Source organism: Dipodomys merriami, unplaced genomic scaffold (genome assembly GCF_024711535.1).
Source record: "Dipodomys merriami isolate MVZ:Mamm:240054 unplaced genomic scaffold, mDipMer1.0.p SCAF_45, whole genome shotgun sequence".
In the NCBI taxonomy this organism is placed as follows: Eukaryota; Metazoa; Chordata; class Mammalia; order Rodentia; family Heteromyidae; genus Dipodomys; species Dipodomys merriami.
Genome location: NW_027206013.1, coordinates 6,727,007 through 6,744,931, shown reverse-complemented (window position 1 = coordinate 6,744,931; position 17,925 = coordinate 6,727,007). Strand labels below are relative to the sequence as shown.

The following is a 17,925-nucleotide window of genomic DNA, read 5'->3' as shown; positions in this document are numbered from 1 at the left end:
GCAGCTGACGCACTTCCGGCCACGCCTCCTTCCGGGCGCGCTTCCGGCCCCTCCCAGCCAGCTCGGCGGCGTGCAACGCCGTTGCCAAGGCAGCGCGGTGTGGGCGCCCGACTAGGGCGATCCCAGTTGCTGCTGGCGCGTTGGGGGCAGTTCCATTAGCTGGTGGGACCTAGCGGCTGACTCTGCGACGAAGTCGGAAACAGGTGAGATGTTCGGCTTCGCTGGGCGGCCGCGGGCCGCACTCACATGCCCTGCCTGGCGGCTGCTCGCTCACTCCCTGCGATCCCGCCTCGCAGGGTCTCCCTGCAGCTTCTCTGTGAGAAGCCGCACCTGCTCTGAGGCTTGCGGCTTGAAAGCCTCGCTGGATCCACCTCCCTCACTTACCCGCTTCCAAAACCCACGCCCGCGGTGCTCACGCAGTCCTAGCTACTCAGGAGGCTGAGATTTGAGGATCGAGATTCAAAGCCAGTCAGGGCAAGAAAGCCCTGAGACTCTTATCTCCCATTAACCATGGAAAAGCTGGAAGTGGAGCTGTGATTCAAATGGTATAGTGCTAGCCTTGAGAAAAAAAAAAAAAAAAAAAAAAGCTCAGGGACTGCACTTAGGCCCTGAGTTCAAGCCTGGGTACTGGAACACGAAAAGAAGATACTTGCTTGTTTAATATTTGTGCTGAATACCACTAGGGCTGCCCTGCATACCCCACCCCTCTCCTAACAGAGGCACACCTCCAATCACCAGCTTCTTTCCTGAGAGCCTGTTGCCTTCTGATCTCATCTCCATCCCAAATCCGGAATGTGGAGTGTGGACTTCAAGCCCTTGATCCCTCCCCCCCCCCTTTCCCCTTCTTCCTCCATTCTGTAACTGGTTTATGCCATTGTTATTATTCACATAAAATAGTGATAGGAGCTGGGCGCTGGTGGCTCACCCCTGTAATCCTAGCTACTCAAGAGGTTGAGATCTGAGGATCATGGTTTAAAGCAAACCTGGGCAGGAAGGGCTGTGAAATTCTTTAGCTCCAGTAAACCACCAGAAAACCAGAAGTGGCACTGTGTCTCAAGCGGTAGAGCACTAGCCTTGAGCTGAAGAGCTGAGGGCCAGAAGGCCCAGAGTTCAAGCCCCATGACTGGCAAAAAAAAAAAAAAAAAATAGTGATAGGACTTACTGAGTATTTGCTATGAGCCAGATCCTGAGCCAAACACTTGATGTGACACATCATTTATTCTTTATAGCAGCCAAGTTACAGATAAGGACTGTGATGTTTATAGAGTTGGGGGAGCCAGAATCCAAATTCCAGTCCGTCTTCTGTACTAGATGGCTATTCTGTTGTCTAAAGTCACTTCAGTGTCTCTGGGGGCCAAGTCATGACAACTGCCATATAAATGGTTTTAGAGTTTCCAAAGTATTTTCATGGTGGTGACTTGGAGTCTTAGTGCATCAGCTGGAAGGTAGGCATGATCACCCAATGGGGCAAGGTGCTAGTTGTAGGCGGGAAGGGACTTACATGTTTGAATGGGAGTGAAATAAAGGCTTCTGCCTTCCTCCGGGAGTCAAAAGTCTACCTGAGGTCCCAGGGAATGAAAAGAGAGGTAGAGTAAGCTGTTGCCCCTACCTAAGAGCAGTTGGCTCAGTTTATGCCCTTACCTGCATGGTCATCGATACAATGCATAACTAGCAGTTTCAGGCTAAGGGTTCCACAGAAGACTGGGGAATTACAGAGAAAGACCATGTAGAATGCTCTTCCCTCCATTCATACCTAAATTTTTCTCAGACCATGCATCTGCATAATCTGATTACTTTTTTTTTTCCTTTGGTCAGTCATGGGGCTTGAACTCTGGGCCTAGGCACTGTCCCTGAGCCTCTTTGTTCTCAAGGCTAGTGCTCTACCACTTGAACCACAGAGCCACTTCTGTTGTTTTTTTTTCTGTGTAGTTTATTGGAAATGAGTCTCACGAACTTTTTTGCTTGGACTGTCTTTGAACCACAATCCTCAGATTTCAGCCTTTGAGTAGCTAGGATTATAGGTATGAGCCACTGGCACCTGGCTTGATTTCATTTTTTAATTTTTTTCCAACTTGTTTCACTTTTTAAAATTATCTTTAAGGGCTGGGAATGTGGCTTAGTGGTAGAGTGTTTGCCTAGCATGTATGAAGCCATGGGTTCAATTCTTCAGTTGGAATGGCACTGTGGCTCAAGTGGTACAGTGCCATCCTTGAACAAAAGAAGCTCAGAGACAGTGCCCAGGCCCTGAATTCAAACTACAGGACTGGAAAATAAATTACCTTTAAAGCTGGTCGCCAGTGGCTCACGCCTGTAATCCTAGCTACTCAGGAGGCTGAGATCTGAGGATCACAGTTCAAAGCCAGCCCAGGCAGGAAACTCCATGAGACTCTTATCTCCAATAAACCACTAGAAAACCGGAAGTGATGCTGTGGCTCAAGCAGTAGAGCACTCACCTTGAGCTGAAGAGTGCAGGGGCAGGGCCCAGGCCCAGAGTTCAAGCCCCATGACCGGAAAAAAAAAAATTAAGTAGTTTTACAAAAGGGTTTCAGTTCAAATAATCAATTTATAATTATAGTGTATCTTGATCAATATCATCCTTCTATCCATCATTCTCCCACATTTCCCCCAATTCCACCCTTACCCTCAAGTTACCTGGTTCTGTTTTCACATATGTTCATTGAATGTAACTGTATTAGGCCACCTCTCTTTAATCTCCGTCTTAAAGCACAACAGAAGGTAACTGAATATTTTTAGGGGTCACTACTGGAGATTGAACTAGGACCTCACACATGTTAGGCAAGTGCTGTACCACTGGATCCAATCCTGGATTGTGTGTGTGTGTGTGTATACAGTCACACTCATGTATATCAGTGTGTGTAGGTGCTTGGCCTTGAACCCAGGACCTCCTGCTCTTGTTTGGCTTGGTTGCTCCCAGCTGGCACTCTACCACTTGAGCCATACATTCAGTCCAGCTTTTTAGGTGTTTCATTGGGTATGGGATTTCACATACTTTTCTGCCTAGGCTGGCTTCAAACTTCAGTCCCCCAGGTCTCAGCCTCCTGAACAGCTAGGATTACAGATATGAGTAACTGGCACCAGCTCCAATTTTGGATATTCTTGATGTTTTGGCATTTATTGCTAACAGAATGTAATGGGGCTTCAATGGTGTGGAAGTTGGTCCCAGAAACAGATCAGTGTTTTCAGTTGTTTTCACAAACAAGGTGATGAGTTCCAGATGCTTTGCCACTTCATTTTGCCCTCGCCCAGCCTGGGGCTTAAGTTTTGCTTACTTTATTTTGCTTGCTTTATTTCATGCTTGTTCTAGGAAATAAACACTGAATGTTTTACTGTATTTTTCTCCTTTGCTTCTGTCTCATTCCTTGGGGCATAAAAATCTCTTGGGCAGCAACAGCTCACAAGAGGTGGTTGCCAAGGTAACGCGTGGGAAATATGAGCACATGTGTTTGTGTGTGCATAAGTGTCTTGGGACCAAGACACATCTTTTCCTATTCTCCAGGGAAGCTGACATGTTGGTGGTTCTTGGAGCCCAGCCCTGACCCTTATTCTTTCTTTGTGTGTATGTGTGTCGGTCCTGGGGCTTGAACTCAGGGCCTGGGCGCTGTCCCTGAGCTTTTTGCTCAAGGCTAGTGTTCCACCACTTGAGCCACAGCTCTGCTTCTGGCTTCTTTTGGTGTTTCCTTGGAGATAAGAGTCTCCTGGAAGCCGGGTGCCGGTGGCTCACGCCTGTAATCCTAGCTGCTCAGGAGGCTGAGATCTGAGGATTGTGGTTCAAAGCCAGCCTGGGCAGGAAAGTCTGTGAGACTCTTATCTCCAATAAAGCATTAGAAAACCAGAAGCGGTAGAATGCTCACCTTGAGCTAAAGAGCACAGGGACAGCGCCCAAGCCGAGTTCAAGCCCCACGGCCAAAAAAAAAAAAAAAAAAAGCCTCCTGGACTTTTCTGCCTGGGCTAGCTTTGAACCATGATTCTCAGATCTCAACCTCCCGAGTAGCTAGGATTACAGGTGTGAGCCATTAGTGCCTGGCTCTAGTCTTTTCAGTATATGTGTTTGCTGGGGGCTGGGACTTGAACTCAGAGCCTCAAGCTCTTGTTTGGCTTTTTTCACGTGACTTTTTCCATTTAAGGCTAGTACTCTACCACTTGAGCCACACTTCCATTTCCAGCTCTTTTTGCTGATTAATTAGAGATAAGAGTCTCACAAAGACTTTTCTGCTGGTCTGGCTTTGAACTTTGATCCTCAGATCTCAGCCTCCAGAGTAGCTAGGATTAAAAGTGTGAGCCACTAGTGCCTGCCTGTCCCTACTCTTGACACTGGGCTCAGCAGTTAGTGGATACTCAGTCTCCGTGCTGAGTTGAGCACACAGCAGCTATCCCTTTCCACCAGCACCATGCCATCCAACAGCTCCTAATCCAGGTGCCTTTCGAGCATTTGAAATACTATTCCATCAAATACATTGGACTTTGTGACTTTAAAAATGTCAAGCATCTCTCAGGACATGTCTGTAATGCTAGCTAATCAGGAGGCTGAGATAGAGGATATGAGAACTGCAGTTCAAAGCCAGCCTAGGCAGAAAAGTTGACGAGACTCTTACCTCCAATTAATCACCATAAAACTAGAAATGAAGCTGTGGCTCAAAGTGGTAGAGCACTAGTCTTGAGTGAAAGATCAGAGAGAGAGAGAGAGGGAGGGAGAAGGAGAGAAAATGTGTGTGTGTGTGTGTGTGTGTGTGTGTGTGTGTGTGTGTGTGTGTGTGTGTGTGTGTGTGTGTGTGTGTGTAGGAGGGGGGCTAGGAATGTGGTTTAGTGGAAGAGTGCTTAAAGAGCTCAGGGTGTGTGTGTGTGGGGGGGGCTAGGAATGTGGTTTAGTGGAAGAGTGCTTGAAGAGCTCAGGGACAGTGCCCAGCCCCATAACTAACAAAAGAAAAAGAAAACAAGTCAAGCATCTCCTTCATTTTAACTGATTTCATATGGAAATAATGTTTTGAGTAAGCTAAAGAAAACAGCTGAAGGGCTGGGAAGGTGGCTCAGTGGTAGAGCGCATGCCTTGCATGCCAGAGGCCCTGGGTTCGATTCCTCAGCACCACATAAGCAAAAAGAAAAAAAAAAGCCGGAAATGGTGCTATGGCTCAAGTGGTAGAGCGCTAGCCTTGAGCTGAAGAGCTGAGGGACAGTGCCCAGGCCCAGAGTTCAGGCCCCATAACCGGACCCAAAAAAAAAAAGAAAACAGCTGAACACAGGTGGCTCACACCTGTAATCCTCATTATACTACTCAGGAGGCTAAGCTCTAAGGATTGAGGTTCACAGCCAGCCTGATCAAGAAAGTCCATGAGACTCTCCAGTTAACCACCAAAAAACTGTGGCTCAACTGGTAGAGCACTAGCCTTGAGCAAAATGCTCAGGGTCGGAGTTCAAGCACCAGGACCTGTGCAAACACAAGCACGCACATGTGCACATGCGCACACATACACACCTTCCTAAGATTAATTTATATATTTCTTTATACTCCTTTTTTTTTTTTTTGACAGTCCTGGGGCTTGTGAACTCATGGCCTGGGCACTGTCCCTCAGCTTCTTTTGCCCAAGGCTAGCACTCTACAACTTGAGCCACAGTGCCACTTCTGGCTTCTTCTGTTTATGTGATACTGAGGAATCAAACCCAGGGGGCTTCATGCATGCTAGGCAAGCACTCTACCTACCACAAAGCCACATTTCCAGCTCTTTATACTCTTATTTAATGTGGTATAGAGGAGAAAAAGTAGCTAACCTGGGCTACAGAGTGGGACTGTTCCAAAAATGTTTGGATGCCAGTGGCTCATGCCTGTAATCCTAGCCAGTCAGGAGGCTGAGACCTAAGATTGTCAGAGCCAGGCTGGGCAGGAAAGTCTATCGGATGCTTATCTCCAGTTAACTATGGAAAAGCCAGAAATAGAGCTGTGGCTGAAATGGTAGAATACTTGCCCTGAGTTCAAGCCCTAGTATGGAAATAGATATTTGAAGGTTTTTTTTTCTGCTAGTCTTAGAGCTCTTATAGGCGGCCCACCCTTACTCCAAGTATAAAATTTCCAGGAGGAATGCAATTCTCATGTCTCTGTGCCGCCACAGCTGGGACTGTGAAAGCATTCTGACATGCTAAGGCTCAAACTATGCATCCTACTGCTGTTCCCTCACCCCATTTCTCCAGCCTCCCCCTGTTCCCAGACAACCTCCCCCAGGTCCTCAGGAAGCCCTGCTGAGCCCTTCCCTACCTCACCTACCACCACATCCATCCATTCCTAGGGACCAAGGGACTGCTGGGGGCCGGCCCTATACTGGAGACAGAAAAGCAGGCACCTAGATGAGCCCTGGAATCCACAAGCGAATTGGAAAACGAGATATGAGCGATTGTTCCAGATCTACGGGCAGGCTCCTGTAGGAGGTGAGGGCAGAACACACTCTTCCAGGAGACCCAGAGTCCACTTCGGCCCTTGACATCACCCCTGGGTGCCTCTGGTCTTCCCAGCATCTCTGGGCACAGACTGGCCACTAAGTCTCTCTGACCAGATGGCCAGTTCATATAGCAGCTCAAAGGACAGAGTCCTGGTGCTCACAGAGATAGATTGTCAACCCAAGATGATCAAGGATCCATTGGGATGGTAGTGTAAGTATCCTGGGAAGAAAAAGACATCATCCCCTAAGAATGGGTAACGGAGTACCTCACTCTGTACCTGGAGGAGGACGTGTGGGTGGAGATCTGAGGGATGTCTCATCTGGAGCAAGAGGAGGCACAAGAAGTGTAGTCCTCAGAGCTGGAACGGTTATCACCCACCCCTGCCCTGCAGACTGGGTGCAGTGGGGATGGCCACCTGGGAAGCCAAGGGGCTGACTGATGTACAGCAAGGCTGGGTTCCTAGGGTGGCCTGGCTGGAAGGTTGGCAGCATTTGGTACTCAGAAGTGAGGGCAGAGGAAAGAGGGATGCTGGGAAGTGCCCAGGCTCGCAGGCACAACAGGTATTGTTTTTTGGAGATGATGGAGATCAGGGAGACTAGGTTTAGAAGAGATTTGCTGAGCTGGAGGGGCTTTAGCTAGGCACTGCTCCAGGCAGCTCCTGTATCTCATGGCAGGCCAGGTGGTACACGGAGGTGCTTTCTGCTTCTGAGAAGTTCTAGACGTTCCTGAGGCCCCAGCTGACAAAGTAGGAGGGACTAGGGCCCAGCATCTCACAGTTGCTCAACATCCAACCACAAGAGGGGCCAGGACAGGCTCTGTATTCCCTACCTTCTGAGCCCAGGGACATGACTAGCTCATAAGACTGGGATTGTCCAAAGATAAACAAGGGCATTCTGGTGTAGGCCCCATGCAGGGAGCTAGATGTGGGCTCAGAACAGTCTTGGGCCGATAGTGGTGTCTTCTCTGGCCATCCACTGGGCTTCACAGCTCCTTTAAGGCTTTGCCACATCCCAGCCTGGTTGAGTCATCATCCCATGTTACAGTTTAGGACTGGCTAGAAGCTATGAAACTGGGAAGGGCAGGGCTGGACTCTGGTCATGATGTGTAGGATTTGGCACAGATCTCTTAAGTACAACTTGATCTTATTGGAGTAAGCATACCTGTAGGCCACCTAGAAGCTGCAGCAGGGATCTAGGTGGGAGATGACAATAGCCAGGAGTGTCCCAGTAGTCCCTGTAGTTAGAATTCTGGGAGGAAAGGGTGGTAGGCACATTCCTATTTTAGGTGGCATTGTCCAGTATTGGGGGGGAGAGGGGAGGGGAACAGCACATACTGGGTCTTAGGGGTACTTGTGGAATGATGGACTAGGCCAGTGGGTCCAGGATTAGGTGGGCAGGAGGAAAGTGGATTCGACTGCTCAGAAATAGTCCCTGGATAGGCTTGGGGACCGGACTTCTCCCAGCCTCGTCAGTGGCAGACTTTAGGCTGAGAGCAACAAGGCAAATTAGAATTTCCAGAACTTCCTCCAGGAGCAGCCGCATCTCTGGCTGATAGGCCTCTTCTTTGCCCACCCCAGGAGCTGTGGGGATGGCACACCTGCTGGGCAGTCAGGCCTGCATTGACAGCCTACGCAAGGACCTCACCGACCTGCAGGGTGCCATTGTGGATGTATTCTCCCGAGCTGGGCCCGTGCGCTTCCCTTCCTGGAAATTCCCTGACCGTGTGGCCTGTGATCTCGATATGGTAGCCTTGCTGGAGCACTATGACCACGTGCCGAGTGACCCCGAGTTCACACAGCTGTCCCACGCAGTGCTGCTGGAGCTGGTCATTGACAGGTGAGGGCCTTGACTGAACCCTGACACCCTGGACACTGCCACCTGTCCCTCATAGCAGTAGAAGCTGTAGAAGTCTTTCTACAAATGTTGGCAACATTACTAATAGGACTACAAACTGTGTAGCAGTCAGGAGCCCTCAGAGTGACCCCACTTTTTTTTTTCTCCATCCTGGGGCTGAACTCGGGAGCAGGCGCAGTCTCTGAGCTTTTTTTGCTCACAGTTAGTGCTCTACCACTTGAGCCACAGTTGTGCTTCCGGCTTCCTGGTATCTTATTGGAGATAACAGAAGGGATTAGGTGCTGGTGGCTCACACCTGTAATCCTAGCTACTCAGGAGACTGAGATCTTAGGATCATGGTGCAAAGCCAGCCCAGATAGGAAAAGTCTGTGAGACTTAATCTGCAATTAATTACCAGAAAACTAGAAGTGGAGCTGGGGCTCAAAGTGGTAAAGCTCTAGCCTTGAGCAAAAGAGCTCAGGGACAGCTTTCAGTCCCTGAGTTCAAGGTCTTCCCCCAACCCCCCCCACTCCCCCGTCTAGACTGGCTTTGAATCCTGATCCTCAAATCTCAGCCTCCTAAGTGGTTAAGATTATAGGCATGAGCCACTAGCACCTAGCATGACCCCACTTGTATTGTCCTATGTGCCCCGGTCCCCATTGATTTTTTCCGGGAGTAGCTGCCTGCCCCTGGGTAGTCCCCACTGTGCTGTGTCAGAGCCACCATAACCACTACTCAGAATTTCCATCCCAGTCTCTTTTTCCTGAGGTCCTGTGGGCTGGCTTGTTCCCTTGGCATCACAAGGCCAGGCACGCGATGTGTTTTTCCAGCTCTTGGTCCTGCTGGAAAAAGGCTGTAGCCCAACCACTGGCATGAAAGTTAACGTGACTGTCAGACCTTCCTCTCCCACCTCCCTTCTGCCAGAGGCCACTGGATCTGAACCTCAGACCCTCCTGGGAACCCTGGAGGTCAGGACCATGGCTTCTGGCCCTAGTGTGGCATTTTGAGGAGCTGAGCTCATGTCAGGATGGGATTGAAGCAGAGGGTGCAGACAGCACAGCATATCCTACCATGAAGGCCTGTTTGTCTGTCTAAGCAGGAGACAGATTGCTCTACCAAGCTTTCCATTCCCCAGGATTGTTTTCCACCGGGCCCTAAGAGGATGGCACTTTCTCCCTAGAGCACCAGGGAAGGTTGGAATTACCCTCACCTGCATGGACAACAAGGTCATTTGAAAAAAAAAAAAAAAAAAGATAGTCGGGTGCTGGTGGTTCATACCTGTAATCCTAGCTACTCAGGAGGCTGAGATCTGAGGATTGCGGTTCAAAGCCAGCACAGGAAGGAAAGCCTGGGCTTTCCTGCAGATAAGAGGCTCTTACCTCCAATAAACTACTCCAAAAACTGGAAGTGGGGCTGTGGCCCAAAGCACTAGCCTTGAGCAAAAGAGCTCAGAGACAGTGCCCAGGCCCCATGACCAATCACAACAACAAAAAAAAGATGGTGAACCCTGGCTGCCCTCCCCCTAGCTCCCTGGCCAAGTGGGAGGTGCCAGGCTAAAGTACTGCTACCCAGGAGGTCCGCTAGAGGGCATCCTGGAGGAAGTGGACTCTGGAATGTATCTGAAGCTGACTTGGATTCTCTAAGCCCCTTATGCTTGGGCTAGGCTTCTCCCATTTCCTCTTCCCTTCTCACCCTACTTCCTTCATCTTTCCCCTCTCACCTCCCACCCTCTTCTCCAATAGTACTTGAGTTTTGAACTCAGGACCCTTCTTGTGCTGCAGACACTCCTGTGCCATTCCCCCAACACTCCTGGGCCTGAAGCCACAAGGTACGTAATGTGAGGGCTCATTACTTCCATGGTGTCTCTGCCCACAGGCTCCTCCTGTTGCTTCAGAGCTGTGCCAGCTACCTGGAAAGCCTCGGCTTGGAGCAGACGATTCCCCCTGCGCGGGCTGTAGGACCGTGTATGTCAGTGGGGCTCACAGTGCGGCGCTTCTGGAATAGCCTGCTGAGACTGGGCATGCTCTACCAACAGGTGGCCCCCCAGGTGGATCATCCTTAGCCCCCAACCCTGATCACTCTCACTCCCCACCCCAGCTCCAGCTTTTTTACACACCCATGTATGCATTACATCCTTCACTGGCTCCCTCCTGCCAACAGGGAACAGTGGACACACCAGAGCCTTCCAATAAGGTCCCGTGGGCTTGGGAGTTAAGAACACAGGCCTGGGAAGTTGGCTCAGTAGTAGAGTGCTTGCCTCCCATGCATGAGGCCCTGGGTTTGATTCCTCTGCACCATATAAGCAGAAAAAAGCCAGAAGTGGTTCTGTGGTTCAAGTGGTAGAGTGCTAGCCTTGAGATGAAGAGCTGAGGGACAGCGCCCAGGCCCAGAGTTCAGCCCCCACGACTAACAAAAAAAAAAAAAAAAAAAAAGAACACAGGAATGTGGCTTAGTGATAGAGTGTTTGCCTAGCATGCATGAAGCCTTGGGTTCAATTCCTCAATACCACATAAACAAAAAGCCAGAAGTAGCACTGTGGCTCAAGTGGTAGAATGCTAGCCTTGAGCAAAAGAAGTTCAGGGACAGTGCCCAGGCCCTGAGTTCAACCCCCAGGACTGGGGGGGGGGGGTGGACAAAAAACACAGGTCTTCTAGGCACTGGTGGCTCACACCTGTAATCCTAGCTACTCAGGAGACTGAGATCTGAGCATCATGGTTCAAAGCCAATCCAGGCAGGAAAGTCTGTGAGACTCTTACCTTCAATTACGCACCAGAAAACCAGAAGCTTAAACCAATGGCTCAAAGTGATGGAGTACTATCCTTGAGCAAAGAGCTCAGGGACAGTGCCCAGGCCCTGAGTTCAGGCCCTCTCCCACCTCCCCCCAAAAAAGCCCAGTAATGGTAGTGATTGCACATGTACACACAGAGTCACATGAGCCTGGGGTGAGGTTGGAGGCAGAAAATCTGGGCTTGGTAGACTGAGTCATGAGAAAAGAAGGGTTCTCTGAAATTTGGGTCAGGATCAGCTTACACCTATGAGAGGCTGAGCACTCAGCAAGGTGGTCACCAACATTCCCAACCATCTCTCACTTATTTTCCTTTTTTTTTTCTTCTCCTGACTCCAGAAAAAAACAAACCAAAAAGACCCCCCTGTGACCACGCCCACAGCCAAGCCCACAGCCAAGGGCGAGCCAGCCAGGAGTCCTGAGTCTTTGACTGCCAAGTTCATCAAGCCTCCCTCCCAAGTGCCAGGCTTGCCCCAGAACCTCCCTGGCAAAGTCTCCCTGAAATGTCCTTCCAGGACCCAGAGCACCAAGAGTGTCCACTCCCAGACCATTGAGACAGCCCTCGTGCCCTGTGATGCGTGTACCAGAGTTCAGGGCAGCCTTCAGGAGGTAGGCAAGGTGCTCATCAGCCTGTGTCAGAGCCAGAACTTGCCCTCATCCTTGGGCCATTTTCAGCAGCTGGTGCAGGACAGTATGGGGCTCAGGCCACTGCCAGCTGCCACCATGGGCCACTGGGCTGCAGAACAGAGCAAAGACCTGACACGCCTCAATAAGCATGTGGGGACCCTGACACAGCTTATTGGGCCCCTCAGAGCCCAGCTGGAAGAGGCCGAGGGGCAGAAGGATGCACTAAGGAAACAGATGAGCAAGCTGGAGCAGGCCTTGGAACAGGAGCAGAGCAAGCAGCAGCAGCAGGCAGAGGAGGCAGAGCAGTGCCTGGCCCAGTGGGAGTGCAGCCGGCAGCAGCTTCTTTCAGGTCTGTGCTCAGAGCCAGGCCCTCGGTGCCTGAGGGCTCTGCTACAGCATTGGTGTGAGTGTGCCCCCAAGCAGACCCCAAGACAGGGGTTTTGTATATGTGTATGCCAGTACTGGGACTTGAACTCAGGGCCTGAGCACTCAGCCTTTTCATGCAAGGTTAGCACTTCCAGCTACATCCAGCATTTTTATAGTTAATTGGAAATAAAGGTCTCAGACTTTCTTACCCAGGCTGGCTTTGAAACATGATCTCAGCCTCCTGAGTAGCTAGGATTACAGGAGTAAGACACCCAAGATCAGGCCGAGACAGGGCTTTGAATACTAGTAGTTTGCATAGAAGAATTCTGGTTTGGAGCCGGGCAGTGGCTCATTCCTGTAATCCTAGCTACTCAGGAGGCTGAGATCTGAGGATTATTGTTCAAAGCCAGCCCAGGCAGGAATGTCCATGAGACTCTTATCTCCAATAAACCACTCAGAAAGCTGGAAGTGGCGCTGTGGTTCAAGTGGTAGAGCACTTGCTTTGAGCTGAAGAGCTGAGGGACAGCACCTAGGCCTGACTAGCACCTAGCCCCATGACTGACCCCCCAAAAAAAGAATTCTGGTTTGGGAAACTAGTAAGTAGGGAGGAAAAGCAGCCAAGAAGGGTACATCCACTCATCTGAAGACACTGAGTAGCTGAAACTCAGTCCTGGAGAATACCAGGAGACAGCTGTAGCACTCTGCCTTAGACTTGTCCCATGAGAAGGAGACCCAGGCGCCAGTGGCTTATGCCTATAATTCTAGCCACTCAGGAAGCTAAGATCTGGAGGATCACAGTTCAGAATCAGCCTAGGCAGAAAAGTCCTTGAGACTCTTACCTCTAAAACAATCAGCAACTAGGCTGGCAGAATGGTTCAAGTAGTAGAGTAGGAGCTGAGCAAGCGAGCTGAGTGAGCACAAGACCCTGAGTTCAAGCTCTGGTATTGGCAGAGAGACAGACAGACAGAGACAGAGAGAGAAGAGGGAAGGAGGGAGGAGGGAGGGAGGAAGGGAAGAAAAGGGGAACAAAGGAGGGAGCTGGGGTATTAATTCACTCCTGGCTGTCATTGAGGGTCACCTCCAGAGAGCTCATTCCCCTGCCGATTCACCCCAACACAGCTTACCATCACTGGAAGTCACAGTAATGGGCCTACCATTACTGTGGGCAAGCCACTGTCCTTTCTGAGCATCACTGTTGCATCCATGGAAGGCACCAAGTCCATGTGTAGACGTGTAGACACCAGCCAGTGAGAAGCCAGCCCAGGGCCCAGGCCTTCTGACTCCCTCTTGAGGGCAACCTCCCCCTCCTCACCACATAGCACACAGCATCACTGCCTTCCTGCTGTGGGATGCACTGGGCAGGAGGGAGGCCAGCCAGGATTAAGGGACCCTGTGAAGGACTATCTCTCTTTCCTGCCATAGAAACAAATGACCTAAAGATGAAGGTGGTGGCCCTGGAGGTAGAGCTGAAGCAGAAGCAGGAGTCGATGAAGGCTGTAGGTAAGAAGGCATGTCATGCACCCCGTGCACGTCTCCATCCGGTGCTGCAGCTAGACAAGCATCCTCCATTTCCATCCCTGAGCTTCCAGGGCAAAGAGAAAGGGAGCTTTAGGAGATCAGGCCTGACCTTCTGCATGGCTGGGCAATGAATGACCTTGTGGATGGAGAGCACCTGTTTTCTAGATCCACTCCCAAGGTCTGGAGTCCCACACTGTAGCTGAGAACATGAGCGTGACCTCTCTCCCCACTCAATCCATCCAGAGTCAGAGGGAGTACAGGGACTTACACCCTGGTGCCCCCTGCCCGACCCTCTGTTGCCTGTTCCCTCCATCCTGCAGAGGTAAAGGCCCAGCAGCTGCAGGAGGAAGGTGAGCGCAGGGTGGCCGCCGAGAGGCAGGTGCAGCAGCTGGAGGAGCAGGTGCAGCTGCTGGCTGGGCGGCTGGATGGGGCCAGCCAGCAGATCTGCTGGGCCAGCACAGAGCTGGACAAGGAGAAAGCCCGTGTCGACAGCATGGTCCGCCACCAGGAGGTGAGGCCCGTGATCCAGGCTCTGGACTTCAGGCTGGAGGCCCTCTCGGCCCTCTCATTCTTACTCCCTGCCACAACATTGCGAGGTTGTTAGTATGTCTTGTCATCCCCATTTTCTACATAAGGAGGAGAGGGACTAGATTCTCCCCAAGTCCTGGGGCTGGGCCTGGGTGCACTGTCCCTGAGCATCTTTTGCTCAAGGCTAACGTTCTACCACTTGAGCCACAACATCACTTCTGGCTTTTTCTAAATAGTTTATTGGAGATAAGTCTCATGGGCTTTTCTGCCTGGGCTGGCTTCAAACCACAATCCTCAGATCTCAGCCTCTAAAGTAGCTAAAATTACAGGTGTGAGCCAATGATACCAGGCATCAGCATTGGTTCTTCCTACTTTACCCTCAGTGGGAAGTGTTGGTGGGACACTAGAAACCTATAAGAAGGAGAAAAGCCTGTTTTCCAGAATCCTCTTCTAGTGGGAACTGTGGATATATGACTGGAAAGAAGTGGGTGTGGGTTCTTCAAGTTTGGGGGGGGGGAGAGGGAGGGGCTGGCCTTGACCAGGTTGGATGTCCATCTGCCTGCTGTCTTCCCTCTGTCCCCTGCCCTCCTTGTCTGTCCACAGCCATGTGTCTGTGCACAGACATGTCATGAGGGCGGAGCTTGGAAAGTCACAGATACAGTGGATTTGATGGTCCTCTGGCTAGCCTTATGCCTTCCCATCCATCCATTCCCATAGTCCTTGCAGGCCAAACAGCATGTCCTGCTGCAGCAGCTGGACAGCCTGGACCAGGAGCGGGAGGAGCTGCGGGGCAGTCTGGATGATGCTGAGATCCAGCAGGCCCAGATGGAAGAGCAGCTGCAGAACCTGCAGAGCGAGCGGGAACAGGACCAGTGCCAGCTCCGAGCCCAGCAGGTGCAAGTGGGCAGAGAGAGGGCAGGACCTCTCCTTTTCACTAGAGGTCCCATGTCCCAGGGGAGCCCAGAGCCATCCTGGGAGCCAGGTCTGAGCCTCTCCCTGTCCCCCAGGAGCTGCTGCAGAGCCTGCAGTGGGAAAAGCAGGAACTGGAGCAGGTGACCACAGACCTGCAACTGAATCTCTCCGAGTTGCAGCGGGAGCTGGAGGCCCTGAAGGAGCGGGAGCGGCTGCTGGTGACCTTTCCTGATTTGCACAAGCCCGTGGAGGACCAGATCCAAAGTAAGGGCCCAGGATGCTGCCAAGGGAATGCTGGGGCCCAGGGTGGGCACACTAGGGCCTTCAACTCCCTATCCCACAGTGATGGGTGTCTAGTAGTAGTGAGGGAAGAGGGGAGGACAGCAGGCGGCCCCTACCGACCTTCCATGATACTGGTGCTCATGCATTGTCAGTCCTTTTGTGTGGAGGCAGGGGACCGGAAGTCCAAAGGTGACATAACTGCCCATACCACATGTCCTTTCTGGATTTCCTCTGTGTCTTCTTTCCTGGTGTGACTTCATAGTACACCATGAGGCCAGGTCCAAGGGTACTGCACCTCTCCATCTAGCATCTTAGACCCCAGGGTCAGGAGTACTAGGCACCACACTAGCATAAGATTAGATGGCAGGCAACTTGGGTTCTCCTACCATTTAATCTTGGCTCTCCTGACCATGGGTTCTGATGAGCTGGGACAGGTCCCTTTCCAGAGCTGTTGGGAAGGGACAGTTGGCCATATTGTCACCATTCCTGATAACTAAATGTCAGGCTTTCTGTTGCCCCACAAATGCACCATAAGGTGAGTAACAGCCCCCTTTTTACAAACCAAGAAATAGAACCAGAACAGGCAGCAACTTGCCCTGCTTATAGAGCCAAAAGTTTGTACCCATTACCACGGCCAGGAGATGGTTCGTGCTGATTTCCTATGGCTCAAACCTGGGGCTGAGACTCCCTCTTTCATTTACCAAATCTTCTGTGAGTCCCAGGGCCCACCCAGCTCTCACATTCTATAATCCCGAGTCACCCTTACAGTGGGTGGGAGACAAGGGAAGGGAAGGGAAGCGAGGCCTCAGAAGGAAAACGTGCTGGGAGGCCCTCCGTATGTCCAGCCCCCTCCTCTGAGCTCCTGTCCCAGGGGCACATGAGGCAGACCCAGCGCCATGGGGTCCCTGATGCTGTGTCCCTGCAGGTTCTGGCAATGTCACAGAAGATATGGAGAGGCAAGTGCAAGCCAATAGCATCCGCATCCAGGTCCTGCAGGAGGAGAACGAGCGGCTCCAGTCAATGCTGTCCAAAATCCATGAAGTGGCCCAGCAGGGGGCGCTCAAGGTGAGCCTGAGAGCATGAACCTTGGGGACTTGGAGGAGAAGTCTTCAGCTTCTACCCTGGGAAGCTGTCAGGAGCCGGTTCAATGACGTGCGTGTGCAGGCCATGCTCCAAGGAGATGGTTACAGATCCAGTGCCTTTTAGTCTCAAACATCCCTGAGCCCTGCCTGCCTTTACTTCAAGTGAGCCAAGATTCTTGGCAGAAGACCCTTCCTTTTCCACCCACCTGTGATGTCTTCCTGATCAGCCTGGAGCTTCCTAATCCCTGCCCCTTAGGAGGAGGGACACAGATAGGTTCCATCCCCCCACCCCCTATCACCCTGCTAGCACACCCTCTGGCAATGGGACTCCTAGGCCCTAACGAGCTTCCTTCTGGCAGCTGGTCCCACAGGACAAACTCTGGTCGCCTCCTAGCAAGGACGCTCAGGGAGCAGCTCCTCCAACCCAGTCCCAGAACATATCCCCGAGGTAAGTGAGGCTGTGCTAGAGGCGGGCCAGACAGGGCTGGCGTGGTTTCCCTCACCTCACAGGGCGTCTTGGGGTCCTGTCGTCATGCAGGTCGTTGGGCAGGAGGCAGTCTCCTGGCACCAGGGCAGGCAGCACAGGCAGGACCCCGCCAGGCCAACCCCAAGCATTCTCACCTCGGCAGCCCTGCGGCTGGTCCAGCAAGTCCTCCCTGGAGGGCGTCACCCACTCGGGCGTCTGTGCCCAGAACCCCATTCGGGCCTTGGCCAGGCTCAGGAGGAGACTCTCACCGAGCAGGGACCAGGCCAACTCTGCACACCAGCCCCAGGAGCGGCCCCAGTAAGCCTGCAGCAGGGGTGGGGCTGGAGGGCAACTCTGAATGGAATAAAGCTGTAGCCAGCTGCCCACAGCCATCTTGGCCTCAGTGTGGTGAGCTGGGGAGGAGTCCTTCTGTCCCCGTGGGGCCTTGCCCACAGAGACCTGGCAATGTAGGCCCTCGGGGTGGGAGCTACCTGCCACCCTCCTGACCAGATCGTGTGGGAAGAGAGCACATTGGGGGAGGAGGGATGGGAGCACGGGACAGAAAGAAGCTTCCAGCACCTTGGCCAAGTGCAGGACAATCTTTCATCCATTTAGCATCCAATTATTAACTCTCAGTTCTGCAGATCAGAAATCCAGGCAGGCTCTGTGTAGCCAAGGTTACTCTTGAAGGTATTGCCCACAGTGAGTTCCTTCTGAAGGGCTCTGGGGAAGAAGCCCCTCCTAAGATCATTCTGATTATTGGTCACCTATCCTGCCTCTCCTTCTGCTCACACCATCACCCATCTTCAGGTCAGTAGCGGAGAGCATCTGCATTGAAGCTCCTACAGACTCTGATTTCCTCCTCTTCTACTAGGCCAGGCCCTTTTGGATGATTTCCCCAGCTTTTCTTTCTTTTCTTTTCCTTCCCTCCACCTGAATCTGCCTTTCTGTTTCTCTTTTTCTACTTTTCTCTTTCTTTCTTTCTTTCTTTTTTTTTTTTTTGTCAGTCAAGGGGCTTGAACTCCAGGCCTGGGCGATGTCCCTGAGCTCTTCAGCTCAAGGCAAGCGCTCTACCACTTG

General features: G+C 51.8%; 1 protein-coding gene across 2 annotated transcripts; it reads left to right on the top strand.

Annotated features, from left to right (window-relative positions):
* Nucleotides 1-58: 58 nt before the first annotated feature.
* Ccdc157 (coiled-coil domain containing 157) lies at nt 59-17,229 on the top strand. 2 transcript variants are annotated; one of them, XM_069994546.1, is made up of 12 exons: nt 59-203; nt 6,297-6,435; nt 8,024-8,282; nt 10,155-10,326; nt 11,404-12,040; nt 13,480-13,557; nt 13,896-14,086; nt 14,821-14,997; nt 15,111-15,279; nt 16,223-16,362; nt 16,739-16,827; nt 16,918-17,229. In XM_069994546.1, the coding sequence occupies exons 3-12, from the start codon at nt 8,035-8,037 to the stop codon at nt 17,165-17,167; spliced, it is 2,151 nt and encodes a 716-aa protein (XP_069850647.1). In that variant the 5' UTR covers nt 59-203; nt 6,297-6,435; nt 8,024-8,034; the 3' UTR covers nt 17,168-17,229. The 2 variants fall into 2 exon arrangements, with proteins under 2 accessions (XP_069850647.1, XP_069850649.1); XM_069994548.1 differs by lacking the exons at nt 6,297-6,435; nt 8,024-8,282.
* The last annotated feature ends 696 nt before the right edge of the window (nt 17,230-17,925 follow it).